General features: G+C 34.5%; 2 protein-coding genes and 1 long non-coding RNA gene across 3 annotated transcripts; all 3 read right to left on the bottom strand.

Annotated features, from left to right (window-relative positions):
• Window positions 1-45: 45 nt before the first annotated feature.
• Window positions 46-10,174, bottom strand: LOC135650631 (GEM-like protein 1). Its single transcript, XM_065170120.1, has 4 exons — window positions 9,712-10,174; window positions 9,514-9,615; window positions 7,167-7,438; window positions 46-724 (listed from the first exon to the last, which is right to left on the bottom strand). Exons 1-4 carry the CDS (start codon window positions 10,013-10,015, stop codon window positions 536-538), a joined length of 867 nt encoding a protein of 288 aa, XP_065026192.1. The 5' UTR covers window positions 10,016-10,174; the 3' UTR covers window positions 46-535.
• Window positions 10,175-12,900: 2,726 nt separating this feature from the next.
• On the bottom strand, window positions 12,901-14,260 carry LOC103969997 (serine/threonine-protein kinase-like protein At1g28390). The gene has a single exon (XM_009383625.3). The coding sequence runs from the start codon at window positions 14,109-14,111 to the stop codon at window positions 13,038-13,040; it is 1,074 nt and encodes a 357-aa protein (XP_009381900.2). The 5' UTR covers window positions 14,112-14,260; the 3' UTR covers window positions 12,901-13,037.
• Window positions 14,261-15,051: 791 nt separating this feature from the next.
• On the bottom strand, window positions 15,052-15,701 carry LOC135651043 (uncharacterized). The gene is made up of 2 exons (XR_010501720.1): window positions 15,529-15,701; window positions 15,052-15,441 (listed from the first exon to the last, which is right to left on the bottom strand). It is a non-coding gene; the product is annotated as an uncharacterized LOC135651043 (long non-coding RNA).
• Between the last annotated feature and the right edge of the window lie 5,683 nt (window positions 15,702-21,384).

Below are 21,384 nucleotides of genomic sequence, written 5' to 3'. Positions count from 1 at the left end.
ATCTCTCAAGTGAGTAACAATAAAAATAGAAAATGCAGTAGAAGATACTCTTGCCAATATAAACTGCAAATATAATTTCACCAGTCCAGAAATATACCGTTACCCAGTTCATGATAATACATCATCACCAGAACAAGTTCTTGGGCCCTGGCACTGACCTTCCAGAGGACATGGGCAGTTTAATAGCTCTTCTGTCATATGATACAATGAAACTTATAAGGTCATCTGATAATGACACAACTTATAGAGCTTTACTAAATAAAACTGTGATAATTTAACCAAATCCATGCAAAAACTAAACATGGGCAGTTCATGAACACAGGAACTTACGCCAAGTGACAAACACACACCCATAAAGGCAACTTAAATCATCTGAAATTAAAAGAATTATACTGTTGTTCCTCAAGATATTGGATAGATGGAGACCAAACATTCCAGATCATGAGTTCACTGATGGTCACGGCAAGTGTCCTCGGGGATGTCAAGCTGTCCCTTGTAAAGCTTTTAAATGGCCTCAAGCTTGAAGCCACCATTATTATGGTTGAGACTCCTGTGCATCACGAAAAGCTTCCTGTAGATTCTTGATAGCGGCATCATAGCTCACAAATCCCATGAACCAAAACTCATGGTTGTCTATGGAAACAACCTGAATATATTTTTCTGCAGATTTCATTTTGCTGACTGAAGGATTAGCTGCTTTGAGCTGATTCAAAGGAATAACAACCTGCTCATAAACCAGGAAAATAAATTCATAATCTTCAAATCATCATTACTCAAAAAGAAGGGAGGTCAGCAACACAATTTTCAATGTGTTGCAAGACTCTCCATTCAACAGGCTGTGACATTATGATCATCATTTTAAATTTGAAAAGAATTACAAAGGAGAATCAACTTGGTAATGTATTTATTCCATGAGGAAAAAAATTCACATTAGAAATAAGGAAAAATAAAATCAGCAACACAACTATCTGCAGAAACAAGGGCAAGGTAATTTCCACAGGAATGAGCAAATAATACATAATCATACATGCTTTCAGATACTTCCAGAAAGCTCCTTCCACTAGGTGATTTTGAATAACACACAGGTATGAAATAACACAGGTCTCCGGATGAAGTTGAATATAAGAAAGTAAAGAAAATAATGTGTGCATTTCAGGTCAAAAGATACTCCTAACATGTCAGCAACCAATTCTATCAATCTTACACATTTCCCAATCCAGCGAGAACTCAAATAAAATAAGCTTAATAATTAATAAGGTTATTTTTAATCCTATGTTGGTTAGAGAGTTGCAGAACTAAGGCCCAATAAAGGGCAGAATAAGGAAGCAGGGGTGATCGTCTCCCAGAAGCATTTTTAGGTCCAAGACCTGAGGAGCCGAACCTTACAAGTTAACCCAGAACAGATAATTATTCAGGGCTCACAGAGCTCACACCAAATAAAATAAGGAAGCAGGGGTGATTGTCTCCAAGAAGCATTTTTAGATCCAAGACCTAAGGGGCCGAACCTTACAAGTTAACCCAGAACAGATAATTCTTCAGGGCTCACAGAGCTCACACCAATGAAAGCTGGTGTAGACCTTGTCAATAACCAACCCGATTAAACTAGATAATTCATTGCACATCCAGTTTGATTTTGTAACATTCAAGTATACAAAAATGTTATTAACACAAGGGTTAAAGGTACTTAAGGCAGATAGCAGAAATCTGGACAAAGTGGGATATTACCATGATCTCACAATTTATACATCAGAAGAAGCCAAGTAAATTACTGCAACCATGGTTCAAATTCCAAATTAAGTGTTCTTGAGTATGATGGTAGAACACTGTCATTTGTGACAACAACATATAATATGAACATTTCACAATGACATGATGCAATGATATCGTCAAAAAAATTAGAAGTTGAAATTAGAGTCTATTTATAGTCGTGAGAAAAATAAAATATGATCTCGATCATCATATTATCCAAGAGGAATATCTGCTTCTCCCTAGAAAGAGAAAAGGGGGAGGAAGAAAGGAGAGTTGGCTGAGAGAAAACAAGCGATGATCTGCCTTCTTCTCAGTAAAAGAAGGCCTTAAAGATATAACAGGATGATATGCCAAAAGTATAAAATTGAGGTTAATGTTATTTTTACATAAATCAAAACTCAAATTTTAACCACTACTATGACATTTAAGAGCATAATAAGTGAGACAGATTTTATTATTTATATTCGAAAACTCACTCTCACCTGTGGGCTAGAAGTGTGACTCAGCCCACAAGTGAAATTTAAATAAGGAGACAAACTGTGTCCCAGAGAGTTGAACACAAATCCTACAACTCTATAATATTATTAATTTTTTACCACTGACATCTCATCCAAAAAGCTGATACAAATAAACCACAGGACACTAGTTTTATTGGAATTTGGTCTATCTGGGATCTTTCTAATTTATTTATACGCATTGCTTTTACCTCAAATGGCACCTGTAGGCTGTTGTAAAAATATTAGGTTAAAAGCATCAACTTTAGCTCAGTTTCATTGCAAGCATCAACTTTAGTTCCCAAAATGTCATATATGCTACTGCTATACCTACGGCATGGATTCAATAAATCTCCATTGTAATTACCATCAACCCCATGAAAAAAGTTTAGTGTCAAAGATTTTCAAAAGTTTTTAGTAACTAAAATCTAATTTCCAAAAGAAGAGAAGATTTAACTACATATTCAAAGAATATGTAACTTAATCATATAGCGTTCATCAGTGAAGCAAAATTGTTATTTTGAGATGCATGCTTAGTATTACCATAGCTCAGTTAGTTAGAGCACCCATTTAGTAAACGATAGGTCTTGAGTTCGAATCTCAATGAAAAAGAATGGTTTTATTAAATCTAATATTTATTTTTAAACACCACCAATACCGATCCCAAGCCCGAATTAAAAGGTAGAGAGTTACGATAGGTCACTAACAACCAACATAAAACTATATCAGATCTTATGAAGATAGATCTTAACCAATTTCAATATAGAGCCAGGTCATCACCTGGAAGTGATGCGAGGCACCTTCACCACCTAGGTGTCTTGAATTGCAAACAGTGTGTTAGAAGGTCGACCAGAAGCGGCCCATCACATCGGGGCCCGGATGTGGTGTTAAGTAGGCAAAAGTTCTCTCATTGTTTTGGACCAATGGGAGTATAAAAGTGAATCCAAGAATAGAGAGTTAGGTAAACACATAAATGGTCTAAGAATTGTTGTTGATAAGGATATTAAGAGCAATGTTGTAGATGTAAAAAGATTTAGAGATATAATTATAGTTCTAAAATTTGTGAAAGGACAAGATGTTTTGAATGTCATTAGTGTCTATGTCCTTCAAGTTGGATTAGATGATCAAACCAAAAGAGAATTTTGGAAAAGCTTATATGATATCATTCAAGGAATGCCTGTAACCAAAAAAACTTGAAGGAGATTTGAATAGTCATGTAGAGAAAACATATAGTAAATATAAAGGGGGGCATGAAGGTTTTAGTTATGGGGAGAGAAATGAAGATGGTGGTATGATTTTGGATTTTGCAACTTTGTACGATCTTATAATTATAAATATTTACTTCAAAAGCGAGATGATCATTTAATTACTTATAAGAATGGTCACAATTGTAGTCAAATAGACTTTTTTCTCACTAAAAAGGTAGACAAAGTTATTTGTAAGAATTGTAAAGTTATACCTGGCGAAAGTTTGACGAATCAACATACGTTGATAGTATTAGATATTTACTATAGAAAATAAAAGTAAAAAAAAGATAGTAGAAAAAATTACTACGACTAAATGGTGGAATTTTAAAGATGATAATGTAAACACTTTTAAGAATAAGATGAAAAGGAAGACGACTTAGAACTTAAATAAGAATAATATTAGTATTATTTCAACTACGATGGCCAATAAGATTAGGAGCTTAACAAAGGATATTTTTAATGAAACAAAGGGTAGAGATATAAACTTAATAGAGAGTTGGTGGTGGTGCGAGGAAGTTCAAAAAATAAATTTTTACTAAAAATTATATTTTAAAAGATTAGCAAAATGATAAATGAGAAAAATTTTAAAAGATATAAAGAATCTAAAAAAAGACTAAAAAAACTATTAGTATGATAAAATAGAAAGCTTATGATAATTTTTATAATAGATTAGGTAATACATATGGTAAAAAAAGATATATATTGAATTGCTAAAGTATGGGAAAGAAAGTTTAAGAATTTAAATAATATTAGGTGTATTAAAGATGAAAATAAAAAAAATACTTATTAATGATAATGAGATTAAAGAAAGATGAAAATTTTATTTATATAGATTATTTAATAAATATTTCACACAGGACTTAGATTTAATGAGAAATGATGGTGATGGATTTAATAATCATAGATTTATTCATAAAATTAAAGCTAATGAAATAAAAGATGCATTAAAGAAAATGAAAATAGCTAAGAGTGTGAGGCTTAACGATATCCCTATTGAGATGGTTAACTAAATTATTTAACAAAATCATAAGATTCAAAAATATGCCTGATGAATGGAAAAAGAGTTTTATGGTACCAATTTACAAAAACAAGGATGACATAAAAAATTATTTAAATTATAGAAGAATTAAAATCATGAGCTATATTATGAAACTATGGAAAAGAGTCATCAAAAGTAGGATAAGGCTTGAAATAAATATCTCTAAAAATCAATTTGATTTTATGGTTAATCAAATCAATTTGGTTTTATGCCTAAAAGATCAACTATAGAAGTTATTTATTTATTAAGATAATTAATGTAAAAGAATATAGAGAAAAAAAATATTTGTATATGATTTTTATTGACTTAGATAAAGTCAATAATATGGTTTCTAGAAATTTATTATGGTAGCTTTTAGAAAAAGAAAAGTGTATCCACTAATTATATCGATATTATTAAAAATATATATAATAATATAATTACTTGTGTTAGAACTACAAGAAGTGTGTCGTAGCGCATTAAGTCCCTATTTTTTCACATTGATAATTGATGAACTTATTAATCATTTACATGACAGACATCCCTAGTGTATGTTATTTACTGATGATATTGCCATAATTAATGAAAGCCTAAGTAAAATTAATGAAAGACTAAAACTGACTATATAAAATATAATTTTAATGATTCAAGAAATAGACAAGAAAATATAATTAAATTGGACGGAAAAGAAGTCTCTTAGATAAAAGCTTTAGGTACGTTGGATCAATTATTTAACAAGTTAGAGCGATCAATGAAGATATTATTCACAGAGTAAAAACAGGATAATTAAAATGACGAGAGGCATTAGGAGTCTTGTGTGATCATCGGATAAGATTAAAAAAAATATATAAAACAATTGTGAGACTAATAATACTTTATGGGTCGAGCATTAAGTAGTTAAGAAAAAATATATACAAAAAATTTGTGTTGTCGAAATGAGAATGTTGCGATGAATGTATAGAGTTACTAGGAAAGATAGGAAAAGAAATACTCTTATTCATGAATACCTAGGTATAAGCTTCAATAGGGGATAAGATAAGAGAAGATCGCTTAAGATGGTATGAGGCATATACTGAGGAGACCTCCGGGTGTGGTAATTAAAAGAGATGAAATAATTAATGTTAGTGGTACGAGAAGAGATAGATAAAGATTTAAAAAGACCTCAATGAAAACTATAAATAAAAATTTAAATACTCTTAACTAATAAGCATATGGTTTTTTACAAATCTCAATAACAGCAAAAGATCCATGTATCCGACCCCAAATAGCTAGGACTTACAACTTTGTTGTTATTATTGTTGTATGCTTAGTGTTACAAAAAAAGACATTATAAAAAACTTATCTATAAAGGACTTACCACATCTACTATAATGCCTAATGATTTTCTTTCTTTACTCTCCTTCACTAAGCCTCTGCTTTTCTGTTGATTTCACTTTCTTTAATAAAATTTTGTAAGATAAGTTAATCCTCACATATAGGTCACATGTAATGTTTTTTTATGATCTTCTTTCATGATATGATATCATCTATGAGAAATTAATGAATATTTAGCATTATATCTTAATCTACTTATAGATAAGCCTATAAAGTACACACAAGTGTGTTATTTACCTACATCCATGTATATAAAACATGTATTCTTCGTACTCAGAGACACGATCACACATGCTTATGGACTTTACGTATTACATATGTATGTATTAATTCAAATGAGTAAATATAAACTTGGTTCTCTATGAAAATTCCCACAATAAGGTTCAAGGCAATCTTGTCATTGTTCCTCGGGTGATAAAGGCACCAAAACTTTTAAACAAAATGGATCCCAATTTCATATTAAATATTTGGACAAACAACATAGTCTATCTAACCCTTTCTTGCGATCATAAAAATTAGAAGCTCTTTAGATCATTCTATAAGAAACTTGAGTAGAATCCCAATAATTGTAAGCATATTAACAAATATTTTTTCCCTTTGTACATGCAATAGTGTGTCTGCTCATGCATATGGTTCACACAATGTAGTAGAGGAACTTCAAAGAGGAATGTTAAATCCTCAAAGGTTGGAAAGAATCCTGTTGGCTAAATTAAGTGCATATGGTCTTTCCCTTCTTGGACTGAACATTTATGGTGCTTATTCCTACCATGCTTATGTGTCAAATTTCAAAAATTGTAAATAATAAATATTTTACTTTGTTATGTACATGAGTACAAAATATGCTGAAGCACATGTATGCACAATGTCATAAATGGCCTTCTCTAGCTAACAAAAGAAATATCAACTCCTAAAATTTTGTTGAAAGATACTTCGGATGGATGATTCTGTTGGATAAACTTAGCGTATATGCTATTTTCCTTCTGTTCTCAGACATTCCCAGAGCTTATTGCTCCTGTGCTTAACAAAGAATCTAATATGAAGGTCCAAAAGGTGAAATGTCCAAAAATTTCACTATGTTGGGAAAGCTAGCTCCCATTCTCCTCTACATAAATGTCATTGTTAGTATATTTGAAAATGTTCTTCTAGGTCTGACTATGTATACATCGATGCACAAACTAATAAAAGTTTTTGATATTTCCATAGACATATTTATCCTGTACTCGATGGAATCCAGTAAAATAAGATCACAAGTTCATGATGCTAGTTATGTTTCAGAATGCATACCTTATAATAACTCCATTCAGTCTGATCCCCGACTTTGTAGGAAAGAGGATTGTCACTGCAAAATGCAAGTTTTGCTGTGGAGAGATAAAGAACTCCCATAACAGGACCAGCAGATGTTGACAGATAGCACGCATAGGATTTCTTAAGTTGCTCTTCAGGAAGTGTGTCAAAAGTTTGTCGAAATATCTTATCATAACCACCTTCTGCAATCACTTTGGTACCCTGAGCAATCCTTCCCATGGTAGCTTCAACAAAACTGGGTCCAGTGTTCACTGGAATGAATAGGAACACAAAACATCAATAAATATGCCACTGGCCTACTAAATAAGCAGAGTAAGAATGATAAAGTTTTCATAAAAGGAAGTGAAAGGGCAAAGATCAACACAATTATTTAGATAAAAAAGACAAATAAAGGTACATTAATTGAAAATAAAATGAATCAGCTAAAATGACTCATCAATTATTAGTCTTACACTAAATTCAGCATGACACATGAAATCCACTGGCGCATACAAGAGTTTTGGTGTTTTTTTCTAGGATCATCCTAAAACATGGAACAAGCTATATCTATGTGCTGAAGTATAGATAGTATAAAAAAATTGTATGGCATGCACATTTTATAAATTTTAGAAATGGTGTCATGATTAGTGAAATTAGGTGAGTGATCATGGTCGATGTGGCTAAATTGTCACTGTGCATTTTATTACATAAGTTTGCTATACATGACAAAAATAGCGGTTGTTAGTAGGCTACATCAACCATTGTTGACCTCATAGGTTGATAATAATCTAAAAGAGCAAAGTTCTACAGAGCTTCCTACACGATGTCAAATTTTAGACTTCATAAAGAGAATTTGATCCAGATTTTGTTTGACTTACAAAAGTTATACAATCTATATCAAATAGCTTGTAGTTATTGGTTATAATATAACTAAATATAAACATGTATATTATTGGCTAAATTGTCACTGTGCATTTTATTACATAAGTTTGCTATACATGACAAAAATAGCAGGTGTTAGTAGGCTACATCAACCATTGTTGACCTCATAGTTTGATAATAACCTAAAATAGCAAAGTTCTATAGAGTTTCCTACACAATGTCAAATTTTAGACTTCATAAAGAGAATCAGATCCAGATTTTGTTTGACTTACAAAAGTTATACAATCTATATCAAATAGCTTGTAGTTATTGGCTATAATATAATTAAACATAAACATATATAATATAGGCATTTGCAGGTTAATTCTAAAGAGAACGGAAAAGTTACAACTTTGTTCATTTTAGTTCTATGTTGTCAACAATTCAAATTTCCAAGTAAATCTAGTTTACAAGCCCTTCTAATGGCTAAAACTATTGGCAAGAGCCAGCCATATGACTTATCCACCCATCTGCACAAGTTATCTACCCCCCTCCCTTGCTCCTCTTCTTTTCTCACACAAACAACAAAGGACAACTAAAACTATTTCTTAAATTGCATGACCTACTGTGATGCTCTTAGCATATACCCCGTGAAGTTACTGCTTGCATATATAGCTTGCTACCACCGTAAATAAACAATTAACTCCACTTTAAAAACTTGTCTTTAGCTTAGACCCATGCCTATGAATAGGATACATAGTTCGAGCAGGTTAAAAGTCAATCTGAAAAATCAAATTACAACGTCTCAATTGGAATGAAGGATGGGAATAAAATGGAATTAGTCATTTAACAAGTCAACAGGCTGAACTACCATTATTCCCTGCAACTAAAATCAGATCATAATGCAAGAAAAAGATATGACAGATTTGCACACTATTTTTGGAAAGTTTTAGAAGCAGTATATCCTTACCAGATCCCAAACAGGGAAACATAACTGACTATAATTAACAGCCAAAAAGGATTACCTTGCTGCAACAGGCAAAGAATAAGAATATCATAAATTTTCTGCTGCAATCGTTTACCATTCTGACATATCATTGGATTTCCAGTTTAAATTTTCAATAATTTTGTGTTCCTTGTTCAATCGCATCTTATCGCACCTCAAAATTGTAAGAACCCAATGTTACATCCGGATTTTCAATAATTTCGTGATCTTCCTTGTTCACTCTCATCTTATCTCATTTCAAAACTGCATTACATAGAACGACTTAGAGCTTACTATCAACAAAAAAGTAAGGATCCTAAGTTCCAATAAGCCATGCATCCAAAATTCCACAGTTCTATACTGCAAATCAGTAGGGCGAGAGAAGGGAAGGAAAGAGCCATTCTAGTATCTACATAACTATCTTCGTAGCACATATATTTCCTTTTAAGATGTACGCATTCAAAACGAGATGAGGAGGAACCCTAAAATTGCAATACTCACGGTGCTGCCATGTATTTCTGGAGAAATCCTCAGCTTTCTTCGCCGACTCCCCGACCTTCTTCCCCCATCTCTTAAGCACGTTCTTCACCGTCTCCGTCGTACCTAACCATTCAAAAAAAACCATTCCGACCAATCAATGCTCGACCTTGACAAACCAAAAATCGCACCCCAAACAAAAAAGAAGGGGGAAAGCTCTACTTTTCGAGGAGGAGGAGGAGTTCGCCGCGGGGGAGCGAGCAACGTAGGGGTTCGACTCAGCCGGTGCCGTGGCGGCGGCGGGGGCGGGCGGGGCCTCGATCGTAGTCGGGTCAGGCGGCAGGGTCTGGGGTCTGGACTGCTTTTGGGACTGGGGGTCGTCAGGACCAGGACCAGGAGGCGGCGGCGGCGGCGGCGGGGGAGGGGAAGCGCCGTCCTCCGCGTGGTGATTCGTGCGCGGGGCAACGTCCGGCGAGTGTCCGCCGTCGGATCCCGTCTTGGCAACTAGATCGACGGCCGAATCCATCGCGATCGGGTCGGAAACCTCGGGCTGCTCTTCGTTCCTCGAGGTGGAGGTTTCCAAAGCTCCAATTTCGGATGCGGTCCTACGCCGGACCACGTTTAAATCATCGTACTTAAGTCGAGTCCCAAAGAACGCTCCACGAGACACTTGTGACACGAGGCAGCGGCGTCGTAACGGCACACAAGGGCTTTCGAAATTTTCGACCGTTATAATGTAATTTTGACCGTTATAAAAACTTCAAATCGGAGCGGGTCACAGTGCATGGATTTGGATTTGATGGATACAAACATGATAACGGTTGTGACAGCTCGTTATTTCCTCTACAGTATCCGACTCGTAATTGGTTCGATTGGATTCCGTTCCGGTCGGCTCCTCTCCAGTGCGGTGGAGAGAGCGTGGCAGAGATCTGTCCGTCGTAGGTTTGGGCTCTGCATGCAAAAAAATTGACTTGGGCCACTTGATTTAACCTTAGAGCCCACAATAAAATGAATGTCTGGCATGGATTGTCGGGACTATCCTAACCCACGGACTCATCCGATTCATTTAATTGACTTGTTGGATTTGAGGTCAAAATTGACACCCTGATTGAGACCTGTTACTGGAGTGACCAAGCTATGTGGCCGAGTGGGTCCATCACTTGGGACTACCTACCTAACTGCAAGTTGGTCCTTGATTCCTACCCAACCCATCCAGCATAGTTACTTACACATTAAAACAAACAATAGCAGACAACAATAATGAAACTAAATGTGTGGCATCACATGTTTTTTCTGTTACATGACTACATATATCAATTACTACAAATTAGATTTAAATTTTTTGATTCACTCATTTAATTCTATCAAATAAATAATGATTGGTTGATAATAAATAGCATGAATTCCTCTGCAGTGGCGTGGAAGGCAGGCAGGAAGGCAGTTCCCCACCTAACGTAACCTATGCGATAAAAGTTTTTAGGCGAATTTTTGAATATATATATATATATATAATGGTGTTGTCCACCTAACACTAATGCAAATATGGATGAAGATATAAAAAGCTTCTCTTTTGTTACTTTTCATCTTCTTATTTATCTTCTTCTTTTTTCCATATTTAAGATCATTTTAAATAATGTTTTAATGCGATGTATTATTTTTTTATTTTTATCAAAAATAGTGAATCAATGATTAAAATTTTATTTTTCTAGATCAAAATTTTTAACATACATTGTTGATCTACTTAGGAACTCAAATATAAAAGAAACATTATAGGATGAATTATAATTTCTTAGAAATAAAATAATACAAAGAGAAGATTAAAAAAAAAAACTGACACATTGTTTAGATGCTAAAAATTCAGATCTTTTTGAACAGTGTGTCTATCCGATACATAGTTTTTAATTTTTCATCCAAAATAATGCATCACCAATTAGAAATCTTTTTTCCAAATAATTTTTTTTTACAGACATCCTTGATCTATTTAGAAGCCCAAATGTAAAAAAAAAAATTATGCATGTATTATAATTTATTATAAATATACAAATAAGTAGAAAATAAAAAATGACACTTTTTAGATGCTCAAAAATCATAAAAATACTAAAAAATTATCTAAAATGAAAAACTTAGTAGCATATGTTATAAGTTTAATATTCAAAATTTTCTTAAAAATTTGAGATCTTTTTGAATAGTATATCTATGCGATACATTATTTTATTTATTTATTTTTAAATAGTCCATCACCCATCAGGAAATTTTTTTTCTAGACCAAATTTTTTACCTATATTGAGGGCCTATTTAAAAGCTCAAGTATGAAAATACATTGTATGAATGTATTATAATTTGTTAGAAATAAAAAAGAGAAAAATATAAAAATGATATGATGTTTAGATGCTAAACATTCATAAAAATACCCAAAAAATTCTCTAAAATAGAAAAGCTATGACATATATCCATAAGAGTCCTATTCAAAATTTTCCTAAAAATTTAAGATCATTTTGCATAGTGCATTTATGCGATGCACAATTTTTTAAATTTTCTCAATAATAGTGCATCACCTATTAGGAAATTTTTTTTTCTAGACTAAAGTTTCTAGATATATTATTGATTTATTTAAAAGCTCATTTGTGAAAAAATTATTATACGAATACCTTATAATTTTTTTAGAAATAGAAAAATGAGAAGAAAATAAAAATGACACGTAATGCTAAAAATTCATAAAAATACCAAAAAATAAAAATAGAAAACCAGTGACATATCTTCATAAGATTCCTATTTGAAGCTTTTCTAAAAATTTAAGATTATTTTAAATGGTGCACCTATGCAATGTACTATTTTTGAATTTTCCTCAATAATAGTGCATCACATCACATTTTTATAAAAAAATTTCTCTAAACCAAATTTTCTACATATATTGTGAACTCTTTAGAAGGTTAAATTAACAAAATATATTATATTGATGAATTATAATTTGTTAGAAATAGAATAAGAAGGATAAAAATAACACAATGATTTTATTTTTATAAAGAATGCTCAAAATATCAATAGTAAAATAATAAATTTTTATAACAATATTTAGAATAGCAAACATCAATGCAACCGTAGAACCGTAGCTATATAATAAAAAAAAAAAAATTAGATGTCAATTGGTAATATATGAAGCAAATATGTATAATGTAAAGTCATGTCAAGTACGCTTGCTGTTTGTTCTATGTAAAGGGACTGCGGTGCCTCATTTCATTTAATGTCCACATCTATGTACTTTGCTAAAGCAGGCTTATGTTACTAACAACACATAAATCAACGTACAAAGTGGTTTAAATCACATTATGTTGAAGATGAATTTGACGAGATTTTAATCCTACTAATAAATATCTCAACCGTTGCATTGTCCCAAATGTGGGTCCCCTCATGGGGGAGGCAATAGTAAGGTGGTTGTTCTTATCCAACCATGCGACACACGCGTCAATCCACATCATCCATTACATGCGATCGTCAAACAGAAGATTAAAGTGTCTGCCGAAGACGTGAACCTAAAAGCCACGTGAATGCTACGAGGCCGCCACGTCGGACACCCTCCGGTTCCCACTGAGCGGGTGCGACCGCTTCCCCTCCGTCCTTCCCCGCATGGCCCACCGCGCGAGGCGCAGCCCGCGCAAACCTATCCGCCGCTCCGCCCCCCTGAGCTCCGCCACCACCTCTGCCATGGAAGGCCTTTCCCTCGCGGCCGCAACCAAGCACCTCCCCGCCACGTCCGCCATCGCCCTTGCGGCTTCCTTCTCCCTCCTCCCTTCCGGGGCCGCCCGCGGGTCCCATATCTCCTCGTGCCGCCCCTCCTCCAGCAGTCGCCTCGCCCAGTCCACCAGCGACGGCGGGCTGTACTCCACGTCGATGGCTTCCCGCCCGCTGAGGACCTCCAGGAGGACGACGCCGAAGCTGTATACGTCGGTGCTCGTGCTGACGTCCTCCGGGTGGACGTAGGCCGGGTCGAGGTAGCCCATGGTGCCGGCAGGCTGCGGTAAAACGGCAGCTTCGTGGCCGTCCCGGGAGGACAGGCCCACGGCGAGGCCGAAGTCGGCGAGGCGGGGCCGGCCCTTGGCGTCGAGTAAGAGGTTGGCGGGCTTGACGTCGCGATGGGCGACGCAGAAGGAGTGGAGGTGGGCGAGGGCGGTGGCGGAGAGGAGGGCTAGGCGGAGACGGCGAGGGAATGGTGGTGCTGGGCGGAGCTGGTCGTGCAGGAGGTCGTGGAGGGACCCTTGTGGCATGAGGTCGACGACCGCGATGCGTGGGGAGGGCCCGGCGGCCGGCGTGGCGCCCACAAGGTTCACCAGGAGCTGACTGCGTGGGAGGCAGGAGAGGAGGCCAATCTCGGCGTCGGCGGTCGAGGGCGAATCCGAGGAGATAGAAAACTGGGAGGGGAGCTTGGCAGCGGCGAGGAGGCGGCCCTGATCGAGCGAGGCGAGGAAGACGGAGCCGTGGCTGCCGCGACCGAGCAGGGAGGAAGCAGAAAAGCCGGAGGTGGCGGACTCGATCTCCTCGTGGGTGAACACACGGTGCTTGGGGCCCCAAGCTGGTTCTTCTTCTTCTCCGTAGGAAGTTCTGCAGCAAGAGAAGGAAGACCTCATCTCGTTGGAGATCAAGTTCAAGACCGATAGAGATCAGTAAAATGGAGGAGGGCGAAGGAGCTGACGGCACGAAATTTGAGGCCCGGTGGTTGGCAAGTGGGAAGGGCCGGGGAATACGGGATGGCGAGCCGGCGCGTGGTGGGAGGGATGTCTGTTTCGTGTTCAAGAACACTGGAATATGCAAATCGGTTCACACTTAACTTATACTCTTTTTCTCTACCGGATAGGTGATTGGATGGTACTACGGGGCCCGTATTTTCCTCCATCCTTAGTCAGGTAGAAAAAGTGCGAAGGAAGGATCACATTTAACTGGTGGCCTTCGTGATCTTACCGAACGCAGCGGTTGGCTGAAAGAAGAGGCGAAGCGTGGGTCCATTTGTTGGGGTTTGACACGCCTCCTCTATCTAATACGGCTCTCCGTTATACTCAGTTGTGCGTTGGGTTTGACTTTGACCAAAATAGATGGGACGTCAGAGACTCCCTAATAAAGTCCACAACCTTAAGGTTTAGGCGTTTATGCAACTCCGGTATCCAGCAATGTACGTGTTTCCCCTGTCATGCCTTCTCGAGCAACTTGGTGACGTCAACCAAGGTTGACATTGTCTCATTGCACGAATCTGGTGCCAACTCTCATTCCAATACATCGATCCTGGCCATGCTTTGAGATTGTGAAATTAGAAATCAAACATCCTTGATGGTGTTTTACCTACGAGGTCCATGTTACTTTGGTCGTATATCCCTTGTTCTTGGGATGCTCACTGCTCGTACTTCAAGGAAAGGTTTTGCAAGTTTAGTTCATGAATGCAAAAACAATCTTCGAATTAAATATACAGATTTCCCTTTTTTAGGGGGAGAATTTACTGATATTTAAGCTAAGAAGACTCCAATTGGGACACAAATTTGCCAACTTAGTTGGATATATCCATCCAATACGAAAGCATGAAAACATGGTATCTTATTAAGAAGATACATGCAGGAAAACCCTGCAGTGAGTGCGTCTGAAGCACATACTCAGCTAGAGACATCTTCCAGCAACTTATACCTCCTAACTTTACCTCTGAAGACTTGCTTCGCTTGTGACCGTGCTTCGTATGGCCTCTCAGGCAGCCTTTGTCTTTTGATGGGCTTGTCGAGATTCAATACTGAAGAGCAGCGTCGTAGCTTCACTGCTGTAGCTGATCCGACGACATCACCATTAGAGGAGGAAGAGAAGGAGGTGTTCTGAGCTGTGCAGTTCTCTGGAGCAACGGGCTTGCCGGCCGCTACGTCTCTTAAGCACCAGTTACATGCGCGATAAGCCTCAGCCTTGGGGTAGAGATTGCTGCAGTATCTGTAGGACACAGTCGATCGATGGGTAAAAGTATGAAACGGAGATAGCTTCGGATGGAATCACTTCGACAAAGGATTATACTCTTACTTGTGTTGAAACCTAACATGGCAGGTTTTGCATCGAAAGAGCTCCTCCGGCAGGCCGCGGTCGCCGCACATGCTGCAGACAGGCGATGATGGAGGAGAACAGCCTCCGTCCCCTCCCATCGCAGAGAGCTCAGGTTGCTTCTTCTTCTACCTTGCATAACGGAACGAGAAGAGGAGCATAAGGAAGAGAGGGAGGAAACATGAGGAAGAGAAGAGGACCGGAAGGAAGCGAGCGTGGAGATGAGGAGAAGGGAAGGGAGGATGAATACCACACACATCTTCTTGGGTTCTTTAATCGACGGGAGAGGTCGCTTTCAACAACCCCGCGTGTGGAAAGGAACGAGAGACGGATGATCTGAACAAAAAGTATGGGTGCCATCACCTAGGCAAAAGGGATGACCAATCTCTCTCTCTCTCTCTCTCTCTCTCTCTCTCTCCGCCCCAACGAAAGGCTCTGTTTCTCTAACGTGCAAGCCACTGCAACCGAGGTTTGATCTAAACAAAAGGGACTTCGTACGTGGATGCTCGTCGAGATCTCAGAGTGCAAGGCGTCGGAGAAACTTGACATTAAGTAGAGGCTGACTCAACACCTTATTATTTTATATTTATTTATGTATTTATTTTAGGTGAGAAGGCTAAGAAGACCGGTAGCTGAGGAGCTCGTAATACAATTATTTTAGTCCTTATTCCAATTCTTGAAGAAAGATATAATGTATTTTTCCAGAATGCTTCTCGTACCCATGCATCGGTTGCCCGAAGCTTACCTGTCTTGTGAGTGGCTCAGTCCACCAATGGGTTGGCTTCGGCTTTACCCATTAATATATATTGGGCCTTCGAGATGTATGTAGCCCCATTAATAAAAAGCCACAAAAAGGATACGTACAATATTTTATATGTTCGAGTACAATTAATTACATATGCTTATATTAATATCTATCCATTCCATATCCAGACTTGCGGATGAATGTGACTCCATCAATGTTTCCGGATAGGGATATGGGTATGAGTTCATGTCCAATTGAATTTAAATATTGAAAAATATATCTGTAAACCAACTCTTTTAATTGAAAGCTACACTAATTCAACTCAAAAGTTAATCTTAACAAATTGTGAATCAATCCAATATATGTATGACTCTCTTAATTGTTATAAATGTGAGATTATTTTTTTAGACATCTCTTCATTTTTATTTCACATATGAATACTTTTAAAAAATTATACATCTCTACCCACCACAAGCTACTACTAGTCATAATAAATATAAAAATATATTATATAAATGGATTTTCGTGTGGATAAAGAATGACATTGGATATGGATAGTGTGGGATCTGTTTCCATCCCAAACACAAGTTTTTCGAGCTTTACGATAATAATTATAAAATTACAGAAAAAGAAAAAGAGGGGAACATCATTATTCCTTATTATTTCCAAAACATAACAAGATTATTAAATTCTTTATTTTATTAGGTCCAATCGATTAATTTCCATGAATACTTATACTAGTATAATATATATTTAGATATTTTTCTTAGATAACAATAATAATAATAAAATCATAAATCTCAATTATTTAGAATCGACTATATTAATCTCTTATCTTCATTAAGATTCATAAAATATATTTATTTATTTAATTTTAGAATATTTAAATTTTTATTTATAGTTTCTATTAAGATCTTTTTATATCTTTCTTTATCTTTTATCATACCACTAATATTAATTATTTTATATTTTCTAACTATCATTCCAAATGTCTCTCATATCATTAATTTTCTCTCATTTTATCATCCATCAAAGTGATACCTAATTATTCAAATTTCGTATCTTTTTATGTATGTATTTTTTTAGATGTCCAATACTTAGATCTATAAAGTATTATTGGTCTCACTATCTTATATTTTTTTAATTTCAAAGATATCCAATAATTACACAAGACTTCTAACGCCTCTCATCATTTTAATGGTCCTATTTTCATTTTATAAATAGTAATTTTTTATCTTATTTAATAATTGAAACAAGACACATAGTCCTTTTACTTAAAGGATTTTTTTTTTATCTAATTTAACTATATTCTCTTTTATATTTATATACTTACTAAAATTATATTTATATATTCAATTCTAATCTTATTTAATCTAAATTTTTAGTTTATAAGGCTTATCTCAGTAGTTCAAGTTTATAATTAATTTCATTTAGACTCTCATCAACTAAAATAATATCAACAGCAAATAATATATACCATAAAAGTCTATCATATAAGTGATTAGTAATTTTGTCCATTATCAATATGAAAAAGTTTGACTTAATGCAGAACCTTGGTATAATCGTATGTTAATGAAAAACTTACTGTGCACTCTATAATTATAAAACTAGTAGTTATGTTATCATATATATCTTTATTAACATCAATATAATTAGTAGTACATATATCTTTCTTTTCTAAAACTTATTATAATAAAACTTTAGAAACCTTATCATATGTTTTCTCTAAGTTAAAAAAAAATATGCAAATTTAGTTTTTCTTACCATTTTTACTATTTATTTTAATAAATAAATAGCTTCTATGATTAATCTTTTAAGCATAAAACTAAATTAATTTTTAGATATATTTATTTTATGCTTTATCCTACTATTGATAACTTTTTTTCTAAAGTTTTCTAGTATGGCTAGTTATTTTATTTTTTTTATAATTTGAATAATTTTGCATATTACTCTTATTTTTATAAATTGGTACCAGAAACTCTTTCTCCAATCATCGATCATCCTTTCGAATCTCATAATTTTATTAAATAAATTAGTTAACCAAGCTACTCGCTTGTCCTCTAAATTTTTTCATTGCCATCAAATCACACACTCTTAACTATTTTCATATTATTTAATATGTCTTTTACTTTATTAACTCTAATTTTATAAATAAATATATAAATATTAAATCTACCACTATTATTTATCATTAAATCTAAATCCTATGTAGAATATTTAGTAAATAATTTATAAATTTTTTTATTTTTAATCTCATTATCATTAATAATTATTTTTTTAATATTTGTTTTTAATACAATTAATATTACCTAATTTCTTACACTTTTTTATTGTCTGTATATCTTTTTCACCATATTTAATATTTAATTTATTATAAAAATTATCATAAGCTTTATATCTTATCATACTAACTGTTTTCTAAGCCTTTTTTTATATTCTTTATATCTTTTATTTTTTTATATAATTTTATTAATTTTTAAAATATGATCTTTTAGTAAAAATTATTTTTTAAACTTACTCGAACCACCACCCTCTCTCTTAAGGTTATATCTCTATTTTCAGTTTCACCAAAAATCTTTTTTATTAAGCTCTTAATCTTATTAATCATCTTAGTCTATATAATATTAATATTATCATCATCAAAGTTTCTAAGTCATCCCACTTTTTATCTTATTCTTAAAAATATTCACATTATTATCTATAAAATTCTACCTTCTAATTCTAGTAATTTTTTTTACTATCTATCTTTTTTCTTCTTTTATTTTCTATAACAAATATCCAATAGCATCATTGATTCATTAAACTTTCACCGGATATAACTTTATAATTCAAACAAATAGCTATATCTATTTTTCTAGTGAGAAAAAATATATTTAATAATAGTTGTGATTACTCTTGTAAGTAATTAAATATTTATTTCTTTTCTTGAAGTGAATATTTATAATTATAAAATCATACAAAGTTATAAAATCCAAAATCGAAATCACCATATACCCCTTTCTATCATATATGTTGTTTGTATACATGACCATTCGGATCTCCTTTAATTATAGGTTTTTCGGTTATAGGTATTTTTTTTTAATAATATAATCTAAGTTTGCACAAAATTCTTTTTTAGTTTGATCATCCAATTTGACTTGGGGCATAAATATTAATGACACTCAAAACATCTTTTTATTTTTATAAATTTCAGAACTATAATTATATTTGTAAATATTTTTTACATCTACTATATAAGATCCTTATGAACAATAATTTGTATCTATTATTATGTTTAACTTTTTTAATATACCAAATTTTAAATATGGTACTATCAATTTTTTTAGTTTTTTTTTTTCGATCCACGTTGTAAGTAAATAATATTTATTCTTCTTTTGATCATGAGACCTATCAATTCTAATATCTTCTCCGGAAGTATTTATATATTCTAAATTACTAATTGAACTTTTTGCTTTTGAACTAATTTTTTTATTCTTATTGGTCCCGGCCTATTTGATATTATATTTGGGTATCAATACGATGGTCTCCTTTTCCGAATGACCTCGTAACTCATTCTTTATAATTCTAAATACCTTGACGATGAAGATGCCTCGTGTCACTTCACATAGTACTATAGTACTATATTAAAATCGATTAAGTTTCATATTTATCGGATAATATAATTTTATATTAATTATTAGTGACTTTAACGTAACTGTTTTACCTTTTCCATCAAAGTTTTAGACCGACTTGATAGTATTGTATTTAGGTACTTCACTCGTCAGCTCAATGTATTTGTTTAAGATTGTGGCTACTTTTTTGCTCTGTTACTATATCAAGAGATGGGGTTAGTATAAATTAGAATCCTTCCGGATAGGAACTGTTTTAAATTTATCTTTTTGGCAAAGTATGCGAAGAAGAGTTTTTCATATGCACAGTGTTTATATATCCATTATGTGTTTGATTTGACCATTTTGATCATACGAATGAATCTGAGAAAGACAAGAAGTTGATGTCGGTGACAAAAATCAAATTAAAAGATAATCATTTTGAACTAAACAATATGATTTCTTAAATACCATCAAATGTTTATGATTCGAGTCATCGAAAATAATCTCTTTATATACAATAAGGTAAGATTATATATTGATCGTCTCGTATCGACGACATTAGAGAAAACCTTGATTCATAAAATAAAAAAAAACTTTTTTTCGATGAAATCATAATAACTAAATGGCCAAAATACAGGAGAGCATGAACTGTATACATGAACATGAAAGGATGCTACCAAGCAAAGATTAAATAGTATGGTCAGCCAACTGCTCCGTGGCATCACTTTGTATTCAAGCGTAGATGAGACCAAATAGCACGTTTGACAGTGAACAGTGGCCAAAGTGACAGTGCTATGTTGTGTGCCACATAAGTGCACATGTGATAGATACCCTTTAATTGAAGTGGACCTCAGTGGGTTGCTTATCACATGCTACTGTCCTATTTTAATCCAAACTGGTATCAGAAAAATCATATGCATAATTTGCAATGGCCTTTTGCAGATTGGATCTCAGGATTATGTACTTGATTATTGAGGCTAAGTAAAATGCCTAACAGAGGGAGCCAAAAATGAGAGAAGAGGCCTGCAGGGAACAATTCCCCTCATTCTTTATGATCTTGATTTAGAAACTGAAACTTCCAAATAGAAGTCCACCTACAGTCCCACACCCACCTATTATATAGTGGTGTTATGTGACCTTCTCTGCTCCTTGAAGGTTCTTATTGTATGTTGTTGCCTTCCCAAGATTTCTACTGACAGTGGGCTCTTCCTTCATGCCATAGGGTAAGCAAATTCCAGAGTCTAAGCAGACAAGCAGTCAGGTGGTGGGCATTAGAAATACTAGAAAACGATTTTTTAAGTAGATGGTGACAAAGGAACACAGTTCTCTTAAAGAAAAATCCACTTCCTGCTCTCTCTTTTTTTTTTCCCCTTCACATTCTGTTCTTTTTCTTTTCTGTCTGCATTGCTCACTTTTGATCCTTTAAAGAATTTGCTTGCTGGTTTGCTCATCTCAACAAGGAAACCAGTATGTAAATCATTCCTCTCTCACAGCAACTTTACC

The sequence above is a fragment of the Musa acuminata genome, chromosome BXJ3-10 (genome assembly GCF_036884655.1).
Source record: "Musa acuminata AAA Group cultivar baxijiao chromosome BXJ3-10, Cavendish_Baxijiao_AAA, whole genome shotgun sequence".
Classification (NCBI taxonomy): Eukaryota; Viridiplantae; Streptophyta; class Magnoliopsida; order Zingiberales; family Musaceae; genus Musa; species Musa acuminata.
The sequence above is the reverse complement of the archived record's forward strand: the minus strand, read 5'-3'. Positions and strand labels throughout refer to the sequence as shown.

Excerpts from the sequence above, each read along its gene's own strand:
- LOC135650631 (XM_065170120.1), bottom strand. The coding sequence starts at position 10,015 with ATGGATTCGGCCGTCGATCTAGTTGCCAAGACGGGATCCGACGGCGGA. Across the intron at positions 9,616-9,711 it reads CTCCTCCTCCTCCTCGAAAA|GTACGACGGAGACGGTGAAG; the intron begins GTAGAGCTTTCC and ends TTGAATGGTTAG. Across the intron at positions 7,439-9,513 it reads CAGAAATACATGGCAGCACC|TGAACACTGGACCCAGTTTT; the intron begins GTGAGTATTGCA and ends TATTCATTCCAG.
- LOC103969997 (XM_009383625.3), bottom strand. The coding sequence starts at position 14,111 with ATGAGGTCTTCCTTCTCTTGCTGCAGAACTTCCTACGGAGAAGAAGAA.